This window comes from Anomaloglossus baeobatrachus, chromosome 2 (genome assembly GCF_048569485.1).
Source record: "Anomaloglossus baeobatrachus isolate aAnoBae1 chromosome 2, aAnoBae1.hap1, whole genome shotgun sequence".
Classification (NCBI taxonomy): Eukaryota; Metazoa; Chordata; class Amphibia; order Anura; family Aromobatidae; genus Anomaloglossus; species Anomaloglossus baeobatrachus.
In genome coordinates this window covers 19,840,195-19,854,593 of record NC_134354.1, presented here as the reverse complement: position 1 = coordinate 19,854,593, position 14,399 = coordinate 19,840,195, and the positions used below count along the sequence as shown (strand labels likewise).

General features: G+C 47.7%; 1 protein-coding gene across 1 annotated transcript in view; it reads left to right on the top strand.

Moving 5' to 3' along the window:
- Positions 1–281: 281 nt before the first annotated feature.
- ARHGAP31 (Rho GTPase activating protein 31) overlaps positions 282–14,399 on the top strand; it is a 176,797-nt gene continuing 162,679 nt past the window's right edge. Inside the window, exon 1 of the mRNA XM_075334901.1 lies at positions 282–1,026. Within this exon, the coding sequence (XP_075191016.1) occupies positions 936–1,026 (91 nt within the window). The 5' untranslated portion in view covers positions 282–935. The remainder of the gene's footprint in view (positions 1,027–14,399) is intronic.

Sequence of the window (14,399 nt, the reverse complement as noted above, 5' to 3'; positions counted from 1 at the left end):
GTCGCAGGTAACTTTGCACTTATATGTTTGAATGCAAATTGCACGGTGCTCGTTTGACATTTGGCTTTGTAATAGTGGCACACGTCTGGGTTTTGGGGGTGGGTGGGGGGTTCTTATGACTTAAATTTCCATCATACAACCAGAATGCAGCCCTAAACCTACAGCGCATACGTTAGCGAGCCCTTAAAGTGACAGCTCCCTCATAGCGAGTGCCCCGGACCCTCCTCTGCTGGGACGGCCCTTCCCCTGACAAGTTCTGGGATGGGAGGAAGTTGCTGGATTTTGGGAGCTGGTTCCAGATTTCCTTCAAGCACAATCCTTGCTGTCCCGTTATCTGGTGGTGCATGTCAGGACTACTCTCCCTCCCATCCCCCTGTCATACCACCACATCCCCCCACCCCTCACACACACACTGCCAAAAAAACAAGCAACCCCCCCTCCTTCTCCTTCCTCATTTCCTTAACAGCATTTCCTGAGCTGGATAACCCAGTGATTTGTAAGAAAAGGAGGAAGAAGGAAAAAAAAAGACAGATAGGTCAAAAAGAGTCATTTACAGCCTCTGGGACTGGTCATGGTGCACCTTGGAGTGCAAGCTCCTGTGACAAGCTACTGAGCTGGAGGAGAGGATCTGTCCTGGGAGCAGCCTGCGGAGGGGACACTGTGCCAGGGGTCCAGATGCCAAGGTGCCACCACCCAGGATGTGATCCCTGCGTCCATCCCAATCTCAGGCTGTAGATCTGCTCTCCACCCCTCCCCACCCTGGGGTGACAGCTGATCTGTCCAGAGCTGCTGGGATTTCATGGAGTGACTTGGAAGGAGCCGGGACACCCCCAATGTTGGCTGGCTGAGCACCCCGGACCCCTCACCGCTGCATTATCTACACAGTACTGTGATCTGCACTGGGAGGGGTAGGGGGCTCCTCTCTGGACCAACTCATGAAGAACAAGGGAGCCAAGGCAAAGATCAAAAGGAAAGGAGCCTTTGGATGTGACCTGACTGAGCACCTGGAGACCTCTGGGCAGGATGGTAAGTGCCCCCTCCTCCTGGCTGCACACCCTGTATACCCCCTGAGGGTGGGCAGCCTCATCTGTATCCCTGCAGGACAGGAACAGACCCTCTACAGAGAAATCCTAGAAATGATGCAACCGCGGGCAGCGAGGGGTTAATGCACATGTGATTTGAATTAACGGCCGGAAAAAAAGAAACTTTGTTACAAGTTCTAGTAAATGTATCAATAGAACGTTAACCCTGTGTGCGCTGCCGAGGGAGGTGACAGCACCTGGAGGGAAGGGTGTAACGGCCGAGGACTGTCCAGGGGGAATGGGGGGTGCCGAGGACTGGCTAGGGGAATGGGGGGTGCCGAGGATTGTCCAGGGGGAAAGGGGGGTGCCGAGGACTGTCCAGGGGGAAAGGGGGGTGCCGAGGACTGTCCAGGGGGAAAGGGGGGTGCCGAGGACTGTCCAGGGGGAAAGGGGGGTGCCGAGGACTGGCCAGGGGGAAAGGGGGGTGCCGAGGACTGGCCAGGGGGAAAGAGGGGTGCCGAGGACTGGCCAGGGGGAAAGGGGGGTGCCGAGGACTGGCCAGGGGGAAAGGGGGGTGCCGAGGACTGGCTAGGGGAATGGGGGGTGCCGAGGATTGTCCAGGGGGAAAGGGGGGTGCCGAGGACTGTCCAGGGGGAAAGGGGGGTGCCGAGGACTGTCCAGGGGGAAAGGGGGGTGCCGAGGACTGGCCAGGGGGAAAGGGGGGTGCCGAGGACTGGTCAGGGGGAAAGGGGGGTGCCGAGGACTGGCCAGGGGGAAAGGGGGGTGCCGAGGACTGGCCAGGGGGAAAGGGGGGTGCCGAGGACTGGCCAGGGGAATGGGGGTTGCCGAGGACTGTCCAGGGGGAAAGGGGGGTGCCGAGGACTGGCCAGGGGGAAAGGGGGGTGCCGAGGACTGTCCGGGGGGGAAGGGGGTGCCGAGGACTGGCCAGGGGGATGGGGGGTGCCGAGGACTGGCCAGGGGAATAGGGTGGGGGGGAGGATGGGGGCGAGGACTGGTCAGGCAAAGGGTGCTGGGGGTTAACCCCCTCACTGCCAGAATTCTGCGGCCATTATGGGCTAATGTGTGTTTAATGTCAAGTCTTGCCTCCCCTCTGCAGTCAATGCAGATTACCTGGGGCATTAACTAGCACTGTGCTGGGAAATGACTCTTGCAGGGAAGGGGTTAATGGCAGATTCTCACTTGAGAGTTGTAACCCACTGACTGCCAAGAAGATGCATCACCCTGTGTGTTATAGTTCTATACATTGTGAAGGGTTTGGATTAACTCACTAACTGCCAGTGAGCTCAATGTTCTGTGAATAGATGGGGGGGGTGTGAGCATATTAACCCTCCGACTGCCAGGAAGGTGAATAGTTAAAAGTGTGTGTGTGTGTATAATATATATATATATATATATATATATATATATATATATATATATATATATATATATATATCATCTATCTCTTAATAAGGGGATAAGGGGGCCGTAGACTTAACCCATTGACTGCTAGGAAGCTGCAATTATATGTTTTGTATAATAGTGTGGACAGGGACCATTCTCTTGTATCTTGAGTTTTAGGCTCTGTTCACATGTCCAGTGATCTTCCGTTAGAACGGATCCGTTGGCAAAAAAAGTTCTGCAAAGACAACTTTCTTGCCCGTTTTGAAAAAAATAAATTTTTGCAGGATCCGTTTTTTTGAACATTGGAGTCTATGGAGAACGGATCCGTTAATGCATCGCTATTTATCTTCCATTTGAAACTGATGGAGTAAGAAAAAAAACGGTTCCTGCAAGAATATTTTTTTTTTTCAAAACGGATAAAAAAAGTTGCTTGCAGATTTTTTTTTTGGCAACGGGTCCATTTGATTACTGGACATGTGAACAGAGCCTTAGGCCTGGCCTACACTGCAGCGCTGCGGAGTTTAACTATTTAGTTACAGCTGCAGTCCTGAGCAATGCGTTGCGTTGTGTGCAATTGGGGGAACTGCAGCTGCTCTGTGACAAAGTTGCACTTGTGCTCTGCAGTCTATGGGGGCACAAAATGTCACTTTGGTCCACGGGAAAAGACCAATTAAAACCCCCTGACTCTTGAGGACCTTGTTGGAGATTTTGCCTTGAGGTCCCCAAACTTGAAGTTACACGTTTTCTACATGAATTTCAATGACGTCTTTTAAATAAAATCTTTATTTTTATATAGCACTAACATATTCTGCAGCGCTTTACATGCATCAGGCACACTGTCCCCATTGGGGCTCACAATCTAAATTCCCTATTTGTATGTCTTTAGAGTGTGGGAGGAAACCGGAGAACCCGGAGGAAACCCACATAAGCATGGGGAGAACATACGAACTCCTTGCAGATGTTGTCCTTGGTGGGATTTGAACCCAGGACCCCAGCTCTGCAAGACTGCAGTGCTAACCACTGAGCCACCAAAAGACTGCAGTGCTAACCACTGAGCCACCAAAAGACTGCAGTGCTAACCACTGAGCCACCACAAGACTGCAGTGCTAACCACTGAGCCACTGTGCCGCTTTACCTTTTCCAGTCTTATATAGAATCACTCAAGATCGTCCGGATAATCAAACTACAAATTGATACATGTTTGCGGCTTAAAAGGGTTAATAATCTGACTCTATTACTGTTTATATGTGTCCCGAAGAGTCATTCTAATAACATCCTGTATGGATTAATAAGGAATGACATCAGTGAGCCGATCAGTCATCATGGCGTGTGTCATCCTTACACTCTCTGTGCTGCTGTGAGTAATGCAGGTGCTGGAAGAGACCTGTCATCTGAGCATTTGCTCATTTGGTTTTCAGAATTCCTTTTTTTTTCTTTTTTGGTTTCATATATGTTTTTTAATCCTTTAAGTCACAGCACAACGGTTTCCAACACTTGGCCAAGCCTCTGCATTGCTTCTGGAGTAGGCAGACACCGTGCCCCGTCCTTTCCCCCTAAAGGGCCGATGTTTTCAGATAGACAATGCAGTAATTACAGCTCTGGTAATTGTATGTGATTGATAATTACAGTGGTTGTGTCTGCGCTCATACGTGGCTCTTACTGGGGACGCGGATGTAGAACAGAGATCCGTAATCTTAGGGCGCCGTGTAGAAAGGGAGGAGTTGCACATTGTGAAACCCGGGAGCATAACTACAATAGGTGCACTTGCACCCGGACCCCAAAAGTCTCTCTGGACTATATATAAACACTTGCATTAACCCTAGGACGCATACCTGGAGCCTCGCAGGCCTGCTAGGTTACTTGTTTCCTATGGTTGATTTCTATGGTTGCGTGTTCTAGGGTTAATTTGGGGCCCCAGTTTGCATTGGGGGCCTATGAACTTCAACTTATGTCACTGGTTCTATCCCAAAGACTGAGCGAACTGATTACAGGGCAGGAAGTGTTGTCATGGGCCCTTGGGGTGATGGCGTCCCAGTTGGCTTCTTTTTGCTTTTTTCTCTTTGCTTTCCAACAGCTCTAACATTTTATTTATTTTTTGCCCATAGAGTTGTATCAGGGCTTGTTGTATACTTCATTATTTTGGGACAGTCATGTGGTTTCTGGCCATAGAATGTCATAGCGTTTGGCTGCACAGAATGCTCCCAGACTTTCTACTGTTCCTGCTGTCAGTATTCATTGGTATAGGTAGCTTTCCTGCTGCATTTTCATCTCTTCCCCTTTAGGACCTAGCGGAGCTCTCCTTCCATCCAGCTGCTAATTATCAGTATTCCCTTTGTGCTTAAATAAAGATGTGCTATTTTCGCTGGCCTGTTGCTGGTAATATTATTCAGTTCATTCTAGCTCTGGTTGCAAGCAGGTGGCTTGTATTCCTCTGTGGTATCATTGCTGAAGCTTTGCTGAACGTCCCAGCAGGAGCTCACCTTCCACCCAGCTGCTGACCATCAGTATTCTCTTGGTGCTTAAATACTCCCTTCCTTCCTGGGACTGGTGCTGGTGATATTTTCTGTTTATTCAAGCCTTGGTTGCAAGTAGGTGGCTTGTACTCCTCTGTGGTATCGTTGCTGAAAAGAACTTCTGCCTGAGTCATCTGTGTATAAGTAGTTCATGCTTTTTTTTTTCCCCTGTATGTCCCGCTTGTGTTTTCTATAGTGTTTAGTAGGGTTGACTAACAGCTCGTCCCACCCGTTCCCTGTTTATGGTCCAGCAGTAGGGAAACGTAGGGTCAGGTATCCGGCTCAGTGCATATGTGTGAAACCTATCTAGGGTGGTGATGGTCCCCAGGGAATAGCAGTAGGTTTGATCAGGGGTCTACATTTTCCCCCTTCCCTAGACAAAGGGTTTCCTTTCACTTTCACAGTTTCCTTGATACTTCCCCGTACCTAGCGTGACATATGGCTGACGTAGGAAGTCCACAGTGCCCTGGTCCGGTTGCTTGGGACCACCAGAGAGACCACCGGATCGGGGTAAAGCAAATCTTTCAGCTCATCTCTAAAGTTCACTCTTCAAGTGTCAAAAGGGACAAAATGGATGTAAGGAAATGGGGACCGTCAGCCATGTTTGTAAACTTGTGGACCAATGAGTGCATACTATGACTTCAGAATACAAAAGGTAAAAGCCGGCATCGGAACCGAGATTCCATAAAAATACTCTACTTGGTCGGACTAAAAATGCACAATGTAGGTATTAAATTCAGCAGCAGGAGGCCGACGCGTTTCGCAGTGCTTTTTCAGATGCAGTCTGCCATCTACAAATACATGCAGAATACATTCACACAGTTTTTATTTTTTAGGAGGATTTTCTTTTTCTCCAATATCTACATCAAAAATTGCTGAAACTATGATTTGGAATACTATTTTTATTTTGCTTTTTCATTCGAGTTCTTTTGAATATTTTTTTTCCAACGAGGTTTTGGAAATCTAACTGTGAGAGAAAAAAAAGAAACGACCTGTCACGTCTTTGATGTAAATTCCTTGTGGGATCTGCTCCAAACTAGACATCAAACTCTACAGGAATAGAAGAAAATCCTCAAAGTTCCCTTCCCCTTCTCCAATAAAAGCCGCATTTTATGGATTGGATTGATTATTACTTTTTCCATTTCCAAAAGAACCTCTGTGTGACTATATCTTTTAGGGCTGATCTAGGCAAAGTCTAGGCCGTGTGGGGGCTCGCGCTGTATATATGGGGCAGTGTGGGGGCTCGCGCTGTATATATGGGGCCGTGTGGGGGGCTCGCGCTGTATATATGGGGCCGTGTGGGGGCTCGCGCTGTATACAGGGGTCCGTGTGTGGGCTCGCGCTGTATATAGGGGTCTGTGTAAGGGCTCGCGCTGTATACAGGGGGCCGAGTGGGGGCTCGCGCTGTATACAGGGGGCCGTGTGGGGGCTTGCGCTGTATATAGGGGGCTCACTCTATATATAGGGGGCCGTGTGGGGGCTCGCGCTGTATATAGCGGGCCGTGTGGGGGCTCGCGCTGTACATAGGGGGCCGTGTGGGGGCTCGCGCTGTATATAGGGGGCAGTGTGGGGGCTCGCGCTGTATATAGGGGGCCGTGTGGGGGCTCATATTGTTTATGTGGGGGCTTCTGTATATAGGAGGTTATGTGGGGGGCTCATACTGTGTGTAATGAGCTGTTCGGGGAATGTATGGGGGATCATGCTATATATAGGGAAGCTGTCAACATATTTAATTCTGCTCAATATTAATATAATTATTGTACATTATAAATTGTATTAATATTGAGCAAAGTTAATTTCAACCTATTGGTTCAGCCTCCACGACAGTCAGTCATGTGGCCCCTCTGGAAAATGAATTGCCCACCCCTGCTTTAGGGTCAGTCCGTTGCAGATTTTCCATCAGGATTTTCAGGGATGAATTACAATATGAACATTATGGTTAAAATTGTACCAAATCTCTTATAAACGATGCAGAGAAAAATCTGCAGCAAAAATGTACAGGTGATGTGAATTTCAAGTCTCCACCTTGTCAATTTCTGCTGCAGATTGTCATTGCAGAAATCCCCATGTGCTATGGAGAAAAATGAATTCTGCAGAATTTCTGCAACAAAAAGTACAACAGAATTTTGCGGCTTTTCTTGCTGCAGATTTCCCCTTCACATTGGAAAGACTGAAATCCAGGGAGAAAATCTTGCAGGTTGTAAACCTGTGATTTCTGAACTTCAGGTGATACTTAGAGGTACTTTGCACGCTGCGATATCGCTAGCCGATGCTAGCGATGCCGAGCGCGATAGTCCCCGCCCCCGTTGCACATGCGATATTTTGTGATAGCTGCGAACATTATCGCTACGGCAGCTTCACACGCACTTACCTGCCATGCGACGTCCCTCTGGCCGGCGACCCGCCTCCTTCCTAAGGGGGCGGGTCGTGCGGCATCACAGCGACGTCACACGGCAGGCGGCCAATAGAAGCGGAAGGGTGGAGATGAGCGGGACATAAACATCCCGCCCACCTCCTTCCTTCTGCATTGCCGGTGGAGGCAGGTAAGGAGATGTTATTCGCTCCTGCGACTTCACACACAGCGATGTGTGCTGCCGCAGGAACGAGGAACAACATTGTATCTCCCATTGGTGCGTCATTATGAAAATGTCAGACACTACACAGATCACCGATTTACGACATTTTTGCGATCGTTTATCAGCACATCTAGGCTTTACACGTTGCGACGTCGTTACCGGCACCGGATGTGCGTCACTTTCGATTTGACCCCGACGATATCGCAGTAGTAATGTCGCAACGTACAAAGTACCCCTTACAGTTGGCTTCTTTCCCTCCAGTCAAAAAAATTTAAGTTTTGTAGTGGAAACCGCTTCAGGAAAACCTTCTGTGGCGCCCTGGACAAGCCAGGGGCCACAGGTAACAACACACACACCCCCCCACCCCCAGCAGTTCACAGCAGACATTCCCAGTGAGACCTGATTTCTTCCCTCGGGTTCAGACAGACACTAGGTGGGCGGAGTCAAGCAGATGGGCACACCCACCGAGGAGTCTAGATGGCCTGAGGCAAAAACCAGCTCAGACAAGTCCAGAGAGAGGAAGAGAGAGGAGGTCTGCAGAGAGGCAGACGCAGACTGGGGCCTAGGTTGGAGCCTAGGGCCCTCATGCAGCAGTCAGGCAGACGGTAGTGGCCGTCTGCGAGAGCCGGGAAAACAGTCTGGTGGAACCGTAGGTAGCCGGGGCTGGGCGGTGGCCCACCGGTACTGAACTAGGGAGCCAGCTGGAAACCGGAGCGCAGGAGGAGTGTACGGAAGGTGCAGGAAAGGACTTACATTACCAACCTGGGGTCAGGGGAAAAACACCGCAGCCGCCTGTGGGACCCGTCCATCCAGCCGTGTGTTTCATCAGAGACTCCGTGTGTGTTACTGGCTGAGTGAGTACCACCGTGCCGTGCGGCACAGCGCTGCCCCCGCGACCCTGCACCTCACCAGGCCCCGTAACCCGCCTGCCATCCCTAACCCTCACGGGGCCCCGGGACAACCAACCTCCCTACCCACGGAGGGGAGAACTAACATCAAAGCTGCTCCCTGTCATCGCTCCCGGGATCCCCGTCCAGAGCAGCGGTGGTGTCACCAACTTCACCACAACCGTGGGTGGCGTCACGGACAATAACCAAATCCCCACAATCAATCCCCACCCTTTCACTCACGGGCGAGGAGCGCCGCTCGAGTCCCCGGGATCCGGCCCACCGCTCGAGCCACCACCGAGCAGCGGCAGCAGCAGCCGGACCCGAGCAGTGGGAGAGCGCAGCGTCCCCTCCTCCGCCCGCGACACTTCTCTTTAGGGAGTTTTTAGAGGAGTTTTTTTTTTATTTCCAGAATCAGTTTTTGAAGAGTTTTTACAGTGTTTTCAGGCTGTTTTTCGAAGAGTTTTCGGAGCATAACCTGAACGGAAACTCTCCAAATCCTCCTCCAAAACTCAACCAAAAAAACAAAACAAAAGACACTGTGTGCACAAGATTTTTTGGGGAGCGGAAACTGAGCTGAGTGGCTATGTGCACACAATGTGCTTAATTTGACGGCAGAGGTGCCGGAGTTACGGTACCTTTTACAAAGCCACATCAGGAAAAAGCTGCAGAATTCCCCCTGCAGTGGCTCGACCGGCGTCTTTGTGCTCATTTTTGCCTCAGCTCTGCCTTTGACGTCTTTTGCCCATATCTCCTGTTATACAATTTTTAAATCCTGAGACTGTTAAAAGAAGTAACAAATACTGAGCATGTGCACAGCAATGTCATTTTGGTATTATGTCCATTTCTTTGTGCCATATTTTTAGGTGAATTCCGAACGGAATCAGCTTGGAAAACACAACGTGCCCAAAACCAAACTCTCTGAATCCTCCTCAAAAAATGAAAAATTATTGAAATACTTGAAGATTCTGTTCAGTTTCTGTTGCGAAAAACTGTGCAAAACAACAAAAAACTCTGCACAGAGGTTTTATTTTTCGCCTGAAGTGCTGGGGAAGGAAATGCATCCAGTTTTGGGACCAAAACTGCACCCAAAAAATGTGCAAAAATGTGGTAAAAAATGCAGTGTGTGCACAAGGCTTTAAGGTGTGTGTGGATGTTCAGTATTTGCAGCCGAAAAAGCTGCAAATCCTGATGTATTGGCAGAAAAAACGCTCCAGAAAATATTTGCATTTTTGGTTTTGAGAAGGTTTTTTTTTTTTTATTTTATTTTTATTCTTTTGAATGTGTGAAAAACGGTCTGTTAATCGTGTTCTGGATGTAGCGTATTTTCATTGTCCAAAATGATGCGTTTTAAGCAAAGTGGATGGGATTAATAGAAATCTGCTTCCCACTGCGCTTCTTTTTTTTTTTTTTTGTTTTAATGCTGTGTAATCTCACTGGCGGTGTGTGTTTTTGTTTTTTTTTTTTGTTTTGTTTTTTTTTCTAAGCCGCAGAACGTTATTTTCTCTTGTGGAAGCACTCTGTTTTCTGTGGGGATTTTCCTCATATATTATATGAGATGTGGAAAATCTACTGGAAAGAAAGAGACACCCATGGATTTTTGCTGCATTTACACTTAAATCACACATAATCTGCATTTAATGATGTCAATATCAGGAAGCTTCAAAAAGCAAAATGGTTTTAGTTAAAGAATGACCCGCCAAACAGAGCAGAAAAAAAGCGATAAAAACTCAGCGTGGAAAAAAACACAATGAAAAAACGCAAGTAAACTAAGGTGTGGAAATGGTGCATACATTCTCCAGGGTCAGAAACGTAACGGATCGTGGGAACGTAGCCTGCAGACTTGAGACATCTTCAGATCTGCAAAGAAAAAATAAGCAGCAAAGAAAAAATAAGCAGCTTGTGTACGAGACTGTAGAAAACTTCAATCATTTTGCTGATTCTATAAAACACTGCGTTGCCTAGAAAAACTGCACTCAAAGCGCAACGTGTGCACAAAACTGCTCTTCCCGCTGGATCCCCTCGCGGCTTTCTGCTTGTGTGACCCCAGCCGTATGGTGGTGGCGGTAGCCGGTCATCACGCTGCGCACCAGAGGGCTGTAGGCTGATTTTTGCTTCCATTGACTCTGTTCCCCGCTTTGCTGATGACAGGATTGTACCGGTCCCTCTGCTAGGAGCAGGAATTTGGGGTAATGATTCCCACATGGTGTAGGAATGGCAGGAGCCGGGCCAGGCGGGGGGAACGCTGGTGGCTCCATCTGTTTCCCACCTGCCCCTTGTACACAGAGTGGCTGCCATTCCTGCTCTCCTTCCATCATGGCCAGTATAGAGAGGGCTCTGTTCTGGGACTGTCCGGGGCTCTGATCAGCCGCCAAGCGGAGTGCGTGCCTGCGCCTTTAACGCTTGCTTCATTTCCTTCATATGTCTCTGTAGACACGTGTGTGGTGCCGCAACACGTCCCAGTCATTCACCGCCGCCATTAATCCTCTAACATAAACTATGGCTATTTCTCCGGGTCGCTGAGATGGTAGAAAAACGTCTGTCTGAGTCTGGGAAAGCTGAATGACGATTAATCCGTCCATCATCGCATCTTCGGAGGCGGCCATTGTGCTTTCTCATGACTTTTGCGTGAAAATGGCCCCGGGGTCATTAATTTAATTATGATTATATAGGAGCAGATTGATGAAGATGTCGGTTTCCCCTAGCAACCAATCACAGTGCAGCTTTTATTTTTTAAACGCAGAATGTGAAATGAAAGCTGTGCTGTGATTGGTTACTATGGTAAAACCACATTTCCTTTTAAAAACAAGAAAATGTCTGTTACCCATAGCAACTAGTCACCGCTTTCATTTCATATTCTTCTCTGAAAGAATGGAAGCTGCACTGTGATTGGTTACTAAAGATAACAGACTTTTTTTTTTTTTTTTTGGTAGACCACGTTGTAAAGAAAATGTCTGTTATACATAGCATAGCACGAGGGCAGGAAAATGGCTGAAATGGATGGAAACAGCACAGGAAAAGGCCTGGACTCCCAGGTCGCTGCTGGGAACTAAATAGGTAAAAAAAAAAGTGGGGTTCCCCCTATTTTTGATAACCAGCCAAGGTAAAGAAGAAAGCTGCAGGCTGGTATTAGACTGGGAAAGTCCATGGTTATTTGGCCCTTCCCAGCCTAAAAATACTAGCCCATTCATTAGATGATCCACTTCTGGCTCTTCCTGATTTGCCCTGGTGCAGTGACAATTGGGGTAAAATTTTTGGGGGTTGATGTCAGCTGGCAATGAAGCCCAGGGGTTAGTAATGGAGAGGTATCTATCAGACACCCCCATTACTAACCCAGTAATGTTAAAAAAACAAACAAAAAATAACAGGAAAAAATAGTTTATTTGACTATTCCCCTACACTATCCTTCGTTCACCAATTTATTATCAAAAATGTTGCCATGAATCTCCACAAATGCAGCTCTGGTGATTGTGAGTACGCAGTAAATTACAGCTATTCTATAATACTAACCACCGGGCTTAAAGCCAGCTGACATCAGCCCCAAAAATATTACCCTGATTGTCACCATACCAGGGCATTTGGGAAGATTCAAGAAAAGTGCCTGGAGCAACTAATGTAATGCAACAGTTCTGGGGCGGTTGCTAGGTGTTATTTTTTTGGCTGGGAAAGGTCAAATAAGAATGGACCTTCCCAACCTGGTAATATCAGCCCCCAGATGTCTGCTTTACCTAGGCTAGTTATCAAAAGTACGGGGATCCCAAGCCGTTTTTTTTTTTTTAATTATTTATTAGGTTAAACAAGGTTAAAACACCCTATAGTGCCACATGAAGGGCACAAAAGGCTACAAGTCTACAACCATGCCTATATGCCTGCTCTAATAATAATAATAATAATATTCATTTATATAGCGCTATTAATTCCACAGCGCTTTACATACATTGGCAACACTGTCCCCATTGGGGCTCACAATCTAAATTCCCTATCAGAATGTTTTTGGAGTCTAAGTTCTCTGTTCTACTTCAAGTCTCCCAAAACTGTAGTGTGCCGAACATAACACCCCCATGTCTCATATCAAACCCGATGATGCGATGCGGCCGGCCAATCACAGTAATGCCAGTCACCAACATGGCTACTACATAACCATGATTGGCGGGTGCTAGAGCACCCGTGATACTCGGCTGAATACCCAAGCACCCTGATGCTCGATCGAGTATCGGGCAGTGGCAAGCACGTTCGCTCATCACTAATTCTGCTTTTAAAAGATGAAAGTTGCGCTGTGATCGGTTGCTATGTGTAAATATTTTATAAATCTCGCCCGTTTGTCCTCATTTATGAAAACTATTGTTCATTGCAACCAGTCACAGTGCAGCTTTCATTCTTTAAGAGAAGAATATAAAAGGAAAGCTGTGCTGTGATTGGTTGCCATGGATAACAGACATTTTCTTGTAGACCATTTTGTGTTTTACCATAGCAACCAATCATAGTACAGTTTTCATTCCATATTCTGCTTTTAAAAAATGAAAGTTGTGCTGTGATTGGTTGCTATGAATGACCGTTTTATAAATCTCACCTATTGGTCCTCATTTATGAAAACTGTTGCTCATTGCAACCAATCAGAGCTCCGCTTTCATTTCTTAAACTGCTCTGGTAAAATGAAAGCAGCACTGTGATTGGTTGCTATGGGCAAAAATACAGTTTTTTATAGATTTCTAATGCGTGTAGGGTGAAGAAATGTTTCTGACACACTGAATATGTCGCTCTCATAAGGTTCACTTTATTAGGCGGTCATAAAATTAATCTATTTTGGCATGTGGACGTTAGGTAAAAGTGTTTATAAAAAGTTATCACGCCTAATAAATTATGTCATTTGTTAGTGCAGCACCAGAAAGTAAACCCCCATCCAGTCATGTGATATAATCCGCTAAATGATATGCCTGTGACCCCCAAATATAAGGCTGAGCTCAGTGGTGTAAGTAGAGTTTGATGGGCCCCCATGCAAAGTATGGACCTGGGCGCCCCCCCCAACCGTAAACAGACACCAGGGGTACAGGATGATGACGCTGACACTCGGAGTACGGTATAATTATGCTGACACTCAGGGTATGGGATAGTGTCGCTGAAATTTGGCTCTTTCGCTCAGCAGCCATGTTTCCCATGATCAGAAATCCCTCTTTTTATCAGCACCCAGCTTCCCCATGCTCTGATATACATCTTTTCCTCAGCACTCAGCTTTCCCATGATATCAAAGCTCTGAGAAATGACGGGTGAGGACCTGCAGACCCCCTGAATCATGGGCCCCATAGCGTCCTCGTGGTCGGTCACTGCACAGCGCAGCTCCTCACAGAAAGGAGTTGGTTGCTTCTCTGCAGGGCGGGCGCCGGGCCCCTAACCCTGCCGGGCCCGGTCGCAGTGATGATCTCTGCGACTGCAGTCGTTACGCCCCTGGCTGAGCTATAACAGAATACGTCAGAGATGTCACCAATCAACCCCCCCCGGCTCCCAATACCAGTGCAGTCACAGAGACCCTATGTATACCAGTCAATGAGCCCCATAACCGTGTAATTGAGAGACCCCCATCTCCAATAGAAGATTTTCATGACCACCATACACATTATATAGATGTTGTCTGATACCTCCATTATCGGCAGGTTCGGCTGACATATATTCGAAGGCCTTTAGACCACCCTGTAAATGATGCCATCTATATTAATGGAGTCAGAGATGCCTTTTTAGTAGCGTTACGCCGGATTCACAGTCTGAGTATAAACCACAATCTTAGGACCGGCTGCAAGTTTCCTGGCCCTGAAACCGGTCTTGAGATCACAGTCTGTAATCATACCATGACTGTCGCACTCATGAAGTCAGCGTTAGTCAGTCAGGCATACCCTATGATTAGCGGCAATTAGCAGGCCTCTATGAATGACGCAAGCATTATGGGCTCACATTGACTGGCCTTATACACAGGTGCCTTCAGAGAGCTCCCAGGTCCACTGGCGG